Below are 8,375 nucleotides of genomic sequence, written 5' to 3' on the forward strand. Positions count from 1 at the left end.
GTGCTATTAATCCAGCGGTTGCAGCGCTGTCATATCCAAGCAGAACCTCTTGTTTTGGATTGGAAAGCACGTATTTTTGCAACAAAATATAACGATTCGGTGTCAAAAACGGTTTGTCATGAGACTTAACTTTATTTTCGTGATCATCCTTGGTGGACTGCATCACGGGGACAGTTATGTTATAGTAAATTCTATGTCATGGGCGGTCACGGCTGAGGTAGAGGAGGAACTGGACACTTCTTCCAACGAGGAGACAATCCCGGCTCTTTTGGAGGATACTGGTAGCTTTTGGAAGCAGTCGTACCCGGCCTCTGTTATAAACAACGATGTCGAGAGAAGCGCTGCGCCGAGCACTGTGGATGCCAAACAGATCTTAACACCGTCCAGGATGTTCTCATACAAGAGAGAAGCCGTGAGCGCGGCAGACAGTCCTCCGCCGCATCCCCACGACGAGATAGCGAGGACTGCCCGGTACCTGGCGCATTACAGCAGCTGGGGGTTTCTAGCAACCATCTCTACACACGAGAAGGTACAGAATAGTACCAAGAATCTGGCTAATTTACCACCACTACCTTCGTTAATAAAAAAGAAAGCATTTTATGTTGCATAATACAGTAATAATAGACCTCCACTGTTGCACGCCATAGTACTTACTAGCTGTGTTAGGTATTTCTAGTGCAAATTTAGTAATGGGCTATTGTTTGGTGGTTTACACAATTAAGTTCGCAGTATAATACATCTTACAGTTAATTATGCACAAACGCCCCAAAATAAAGATCAACTGTAAATGATTACTTGCTTGTTGGCATTTACCAAGTATTTTTATAGCACTGCATTGTATGTGTGCATGGGATAGCTAAATATTTGTTGCAACTCTTGTAACAATTAGGCTGCAATTTATATATGTATATGGTGGGCAAAAAAAAAATGGGGAGGCAGAAAAAAGGCAGAGGGCTTGGGGTCCACTTTAGCCCCCAGCAAGCAGTAGAATGTTATTGTATTCTGAGTGACAACACTTTTCATATTATTATTATATTTATTTATTTATTTATTTATTTATTTATTTATTTGGCATATGCCTTTGTCCAAGGTGATTTACAGGTGTTACAGGGCAATACAGGGTGACAATGCAAGCTTAATATGTAAATACAGTATCGTTTACAGTAAGTGCAAATAATACTACTAAAATACAACTGTGTGCACTATAATGCAACAATATAGGATTGCAACAAGTTATCTAAAATGACATATTAGTAGTGTAATAGTGCAATGAGTGCAATGATAGTGCATTAACTGAGTGTCCAGTAATGCGGCACACAGGTCAGGGAAGTCCAGTGCATAGGGCTAGATCAAGAGCTCTACAAGTGCAGTCTAAACAGGTTTTACTCCAATTTGGCTGTTAGATGCATTTTCTCCACTAGCCAACACAGAAAAGAAAACAGTAGCCCATCATAGTTTATTGTAATATACTTAACTGTTACACACTGCAGCTAGCGTATGTTTAAAAATGCACTGTATACAACATACACAGCATTTAGATTTCAAAACCACGCCACTAACATACTTTGCATACAATATTTTCTAAAGAAAGTTTTTAAAGGAGGAGAAAGGCAGACAAAAAATCAAGCACATCCTATCAACTTAATTTGCCAAACTTAAATAAATGACCAACAAAATAATGATATACCGTACAGGCGAAATGAGAGACGCTGGGGAGAATAAGTAAATACTGCTGGGGAAGATGCTACCGGTGTGGTGTTATTTTGTGGTACACATTAAAAAATAGCACACCGTGTACTGCGCTTGCCCGGGCATGCACAAATGATTTTAGCTCAGAAAACAAGGAAACGCCCATCTGAAGGGGGTACAATGTATTGAGTTTGGCTCTTAAGTTATTTTTAATATATATTTTTTCACAATTCAGCAAATGTATGTGACTTTAGATGATGAGCAACAAATTGAGTTATAAACATACAATTTTGTGGGTGAACTACAGTTTGTCTTGTTTGTAGTGATTTGAGCAGTCGTCAATCACAGCACTGACAGCGTACCATTTTCTGGCGTTAAACGGGTACGCATACCACATTGTGACGATGTACCACTTTCTGGCCCTACATCTGTGTCACAATGCATTGGGCATATGGGCACGTAGTGTCTTCTGGGAATAGTAGTTTATCTGGTACACGAGGAAAGGTGAGACAGTACATAGCAGAAAAAAAGAACAAAAAACACAATACACTTGTATAACAACTGCCTAATCAGACCATTTAAATAACATATTTAAGTAACAGTATACACATAATACATAATACAGCAATTTTAAAGTTACATTAAAACCCACTAAGATAAGAAAGCCATTTTATAAAAGTGAGTTTTTAGTCTTGATGTCTGCAGATGGCGAGAACGGTTTAAGTCCATAGTGTTTGTTTCTCTCGCTACAAAAGAAAATCCAAAAAGAAGTAAAGGACAGAAAAGTTATTCCCTTTTTTCGTTAAACTACATTGTTTTGTTCTATTAAATGCAATGCTGCTACTGGTCTGCAAAAGGAATTTACGAACAGGTTAGGGGGGAATAATATATATATATATATATATATATATATATATATATATATATATATATATATATATTATTTTGCTGCGATTTTATACACAGCAGCTGGACTTTCTGGTAAACGAACAAAAACACTGACCCATTGACCTCAGTGGATGTTTTACACTTGCTAATGCTTTTGTACTTTGACTGAAGCTTTTTTTATGTGATCCTGTGGCAAAGTGGTTAACAGTGTGCAGGTGCAAGTGATCAAGGAACATACAGACAATTATAATCAAAGTAGTTTAATGGGTTTGTATGTCCAGTGCCTGACGGCAAAACAAACAGTAAACAATAAATGATGTTAAGTATACAGCGGCGTGTATTACTTACTTTGTAATCCCCGGGTTGGTCCCGAAATAATAGTCCTGTTTATTGTACACCCACACGAAACACAAAACACATACACAAGTCCGTTAGTGCGTGAATTAGTGCTTGTGGTGCAAATACAATTATTGGTGATACAAGTGCAGTGATGTTCCGTGTTTGTGCTGGCCTCTGGCGACAGCTCTGGAACGTGTTAGCTGTCTAATAATAACAAGCAACAATTAGAGAAAACAAACAAACACTCACGATACAGATACACAAAACACAGGTCCTTCCGGGTTCTTTTTCATAAACCAAAACGAAGAAACATATTATGTCACTTCGTCCCCTGTTTATACCGTCACTCATGACCCCTTGGTAAACGATTGCAGTCGCTCCTCCAATCCGTGGCTGCCACATCATTTCCCTTCCAGGTCAATGAGTTAATGTACCGAAGCTCCACCCCTTTCCTAAATGACCGATTTCCCTTTAACCCTCGGAACGAAGTGTCAGGCTAAGCAGTCCAGGGTACTCTGTTCCCGTTACTTAGCGTCCTCACAGGTCGGGAGGGAGATTTACCACCAAGAGTCATTGTCTTTCTGTCACAGATCCATATTGGATCATTTTGTGTTCTATGTTCCCAAGGATGTTTGAATGTTAATTAAAATGATCATTAACAACAGTGAGATTTAATTATCATGCGCATGTGATTTCTGTCTAATGGTACAAGGCAATAAAGGCATACACAGTGTAACAAGCCTCATACCCAGCTATGATCAGCAAAAAAAAAAGCCTACATACAGTAAACAGATAAGTTATCTAATTCAATTCAAAGACACTTCCTCATAATTATTATTGACTGATACTGAAAAATAAAGTAAAAGTTATGAAATATAATCTTGCAATTAACAGGTTCCTACGATGTTGTGTACGGTGTGCTCACCTATTTCAAACTTTGCATATGATTCGTATCAAATTAGCTTTATACTGGGCTTGTTTGTATTCGAATATCTCATAGGGAGCTCAAAGCAACCCATGAACACTACATACAATTGGCGTGCTCCGCTCCCTGCTCCACTTCGCTCACACTCTCTGTCAGTAACACCATCCGCCATAATACGCATAGGGCCCCCAAAATATGGGTTAGTTTATGGCCCTGTGGCAGGAATGGACGAGGGTCTGACGTCACGGCAGAAGAAGGGACCACAACAACAAAAAGGTATTGTGCAGTGGCGCGGGCGCCGTTTTATTTAAAGCAACCAAAAATAAATAAATATTTAAACAAAAATAAACACTTGCTCGCAGAGCAGAAATAAAACAAGTATAACAAAAATAAATCTCGAACACAAAATAAATACGGTCAGGCTGAGCAACTGCCTTCACTGATCCGTACGTTTTAAATAAATGTATCTCCTCTCGCTCTCGCGTATCCTCTTAAACACTCCACCTAAAACACCCACCCTGAACTGGAGAGCTGCAGGCTTTTTATATTCAGGTGACCATCTCCCGATTAGCAACTAAATTAATCACTTAATTAATTCGGGAGATGGCCACCTTATGCACGAGTTTTTTCCATTACACCTGGCAGAGGACGAGCACCGATCTCGCCTCTGCCAGGACATGTTTTAAAAATAAACAAAACACGGCGCTACGCCGTCATAAATATAATACAATAAAACTAAATAAATAATACAAAACACTCTGCACAGGGGCGGAGGGGGAGACCCCGATCTAAAAATAAATAAACAATGTACAGGGCTGCTCGCCCTGTTACATATCCCCCTCCTTGTGCGAAGCACACATGGCCCCAACGGCCACCTCCCCCCTCAGTCTCAATGTCCTCGGAGAGGGGGAAGCAAGTTGCTTCTGGGGGGTGGCCATGGTGGAATCTCCAGCACCCCCCAATTATTTGTGGCCGGCAGCTCCCTCTTCTGGGGCTCCCTCCACACTCTCTCCTGCCGCGAAATTGCGGCTGGGGGAGCTGGTCTCCTGACCTTCCCCCTCCTCTTCATGGCCAGCAGTTCCCCTCCGTGGGGCTCTGACCACCCAAACTCCTGCCACGAAAGTGCGGCTGGGGGATCTGGTCTCCTGACCTCCCCCCCTTTCTTGATGGCCGGCAGCTCCCCTCCGTGGGGCTCCGACCACATGACCTCTGGCCGCGAAAGTGCGGCTGGGGGAGCTGGTCTCCTGACCTCCCCCCCTTTCTTGATGGCCGGCAGCTCCCCTCCGTGGGGCTCCGACCACAGTGTAGGGACCCCAGGTGAAGCAGGATCCCTGGCGACCCCAGGCGACGGCAGCGGACCCTCGGGAGGCGACGGCAGCGGACCCTCGGGAGGCGACGGCAGCGGACCCTCGGGAGGCGACGGCAGCGGACCCTCGGGAGGCGACGGCAGCGGACCCTCGGGAGGCGACGGCAGCGGACCCTCGGGAGGCGACGGCAGCGGCAGCGGACCCTCGGGAGGCGACGGCAGCGGACCCTCGGGAGGCGACGGCAGCGGACCCTCGGGAGGCGACGGCAGCGGACCCTCGGGAGGCGACGGCAGCGGACCCTCGGGAGGCGACGGCAGCGGCAGCGGACCCTCGGGAGGCGACGGCAGCGGACCCTCGGGAGGCGACGCAGGACCGGCAGCAACCCTAGGAGATGCAAGGGAGACACAGGCGACCCTAGGCAATGCCGACGGCGGGAGGGGAGCCCCTGGCCATGAAGGCGGCAGCAGGAGCTCCACTTCTCCCAATGGTGGTGGTGGTGGAGGTTGAGGTAGCTCCTGCTCCTCTCCTCTTGACAGTAAAGGCGGCAGGGGCTCCTCCTCTTCTGGCGGCCAAGGCGGCAGGGGCTCCTCCCCTTCAGGCGGCCACGGCGGCAGGGCTTCCTCCCCTTCAGGCGGCCAAGGCGGCAGGGCTTCCTCCCCTTCAGGCGGCCAAGGCGGCAGGGCTTCCTCCCCTTCAGGCGGCCAAGGCGGCAGGGCTTCCTCCCCTTCAGGCGGCCAAGGCGGCAGGGCTTCCTCCCCTTCAGGCGGCCAAGGCGGCAGGGCTTCCTCCCCTTCAGGCGGCCAAGGCGGCAGGGCTTCCTCCCCTTCAGGCGGCCAAGGCGGCAGGGCTTCCTCCCCTTCAGGCGGCCAAGGCGGCAGGGCTTCCTCCCCTTCAGGCTGCGAAGGCGGCAGGGCTTCCTCCCCTTCAGGCTGCGAAGGCGGCAGGGCTTCCTCCCCTTCAGGCTGCGAAGGCGGCAGGGCTTCCTCCCCTTCTGGCAGCGAAGGCGGCTCCTCCCCTTCTGGCAGCGAAGGCGGCTCCTCCCCTTCTGGCTGCAACTGGGAAACCAGCAGGCATGTTCCCTCTGCTGGCGGTGGTGGTGGTGGGAGTGACATGTCGTCCTCCCACGGAGACGGAGGTGGCACCAGCAGGTATTCTCCCTCTGCTGGTGGTGGGAGCGACACGTCGTCCTCCCACGACGGTGGAGGTGGAACCAGCAGGAATGCTCCCTCTGCTGGCGGAGGTGGGAGCGACTCACAGTCCTCCCAGGGCGGTGGAGGTGGAACAAGCAGGAATGCTCCCTCTGCTGGCGGAGGTGGGAGCGACTCACAGTCCTCCCAGGGTGGTGGAGGTGGAACCAGCAGGAATGCTCCCTCTGCTGGTGGAGATGGGAGCGACTCACAGTCCTCCCATGGAGATGGAGGCGGCACCAGCAGGTATTCCCCCTCTGCTGGCAGGTACCTGGGCTGTGGACCTTCGGCCTTCCCCTTCTTGGGCCGAGGACGCACCGACTCCCCCCTCTTGGGCCGTGGACGCACCGACTCCCCCCTCTTGGGCCGTGGACGCACCGACTCCCCCCTCTTGGGCGCAGGACGTTCGAGCTCCTCCCTTTTTGGCGCAGGACGTTCGGGCTCCTCCCTTTTTGGCGCAGGACGTTCGGGCTCCTCCCTTTTTGGCGCAGGACGTTCGGGCTCCTCCCTTTTTGGCGCAGGACGTTCGGGCTCCTCCCTTTTAGGCGCAGGACGCTCTGGCTCCTCCCACTCAGGCGCAGGACATTCAGTCTCCCTCTCCAGGTCTCCTCTCTCAGGTGGTGGTGGGACCAGCAGGCACTCTCCCTCTGCTGGTGGGAATGGGCATAGCAGGCACCCCTCTGACAGGAGAGGGCAGTTGAGTGGAGAATGTCCCCGCTCACCGCAGATGGGGCACCAGCAGTCATGCATGACCGCCCGGAGGATGGCATCCCAGCTGCTCTCCCGCTTGGTGGCCGCGGCTGGTAGCTCCCGCTTCTGGGGTCTCCCCCGGGGTATCTGGTCCTGGCTCGCTTGGGCAGCCCACTCCTCTCCCTGGTATTGGGTGGGGCAGATGGCCACTGTGTGCCCAAACTCCCCACAACCAGGGCACCACTCCTCCACCACAACAACCCCTGGTGGCCGCTGTTGCAGCTCCTTTTGCTGCCTTCTGCAGCTCTTCCTCCTCTCTCCTCTCATCTTTCTTCCTCCTCTTCACTCCACCCAATCAAAAAACAGAAAAAAATGAAAAAGATGCAGTACCCTACTTCTGCCTGCGTCCTGGAGGCGCTGCGATCCCACCGCTGCCACCACGTGTGGCAGGAATGGACGAGGGTCTGACGTCACGGCAGAAGAAGGGACCACAACAACAAAAAGGTATTGTGCAGTGGCGCGGGCGCCGTTTTATTTAAAGCAACCAAAAATAAATAAATATTTAAACAAAAATAAACACTTGCTCGCAGAGCAGAAATAAAACAAGTAAACAAAAATAAATCTCGAACACAAAATAAATACGGTCAGGCTGAGCAACTGCCTTCACTGATCCGTACGTTTTAAATAAATGTATCTCCTCTCGCTCTCGCGTATCCTCTTAAACACTCCACCTAAAACACCCACCCTGAACTGGAGAGCTGCAGGCTTTTTATATTCAGGTGACCATCTCCCGATTAGCAACTAAATTAATCACTTAATTAATTCGGGAGATGGCCACCTTCTGCACGAGTTTTTTCCATTACACCTGGCAGAGGACGAGCACCGATCTCACCTCTGCCAGGACATGTTTTAAAAATAAACAAAACACGGCGCTACGCCGTCATAAATATAATACAATAAAACTAAATAAATAATACAAAACACTCTGCACAGGGGCGGAGGGGGAGACCCCGATCTAAAAATAAATAAACCATGTACAGGGCTGCTCGCCCTGTTACAGGCCCCCACGTCCTTTAATCCGGCCCTGGCAACATAATTAGGAATTATATATTAGACTGGATTGGGTGAGCCCTTGTGCCAGACAAAGTTTTTAATGGAGCATGTTTCTGATACACTGCTCTTTCAGATCTTACATGACTCAAGAGTATTATGTCCTCAAGAAAAGTACGAAGCAGGCATTTACTTATATTGTACCTAATGATTGGAATGGTCTATTATAAAGTATATAAAATGATTATAACAAACAGAAATATAGAATCACTGTACTAAATTAATTAAAAACTGACTCAG

General features: G+C 48.6%; 1 protein-coding gene across 1 annotated transcript in view; it reads left to right on the forward strand.

The window, feature by feature from the left end:
* Positions 1 to 8,375, forward strand: part of LOC117407507 (protein CREG2-like) — an 18,095-nt gene continuing 9,720 nt past the window's right edge. Inside the window, exon 1 of the mRNA XM_059028793.1 lies at positions 1 to 529. Coding sequence (XP_058884776.1) covers positions 119 to 529 — 411 coding nt within the window. The 5' untranslated portion in view covers positions 1 to 118. The remainder of the gene's footprint in view (positions 530 to 8,375) is intronic.

Source organism: Acipenser ruthenus, chromosome 8 (assembly GCF_902713425.1).
Source record: "Acipenser ruthenus chromosome 8, fAciRut3.2 maternal haplotype, whole genome shotgun sequence".
In the NCBI taxonomy this organism is placed as follows: domain Eukaryota; kingdom Metazoa; phylum Chordata; class Actinopteri; order Acipenseriformes; family Acipenseridae; genus Acipenser; species Acipenser ruthenus.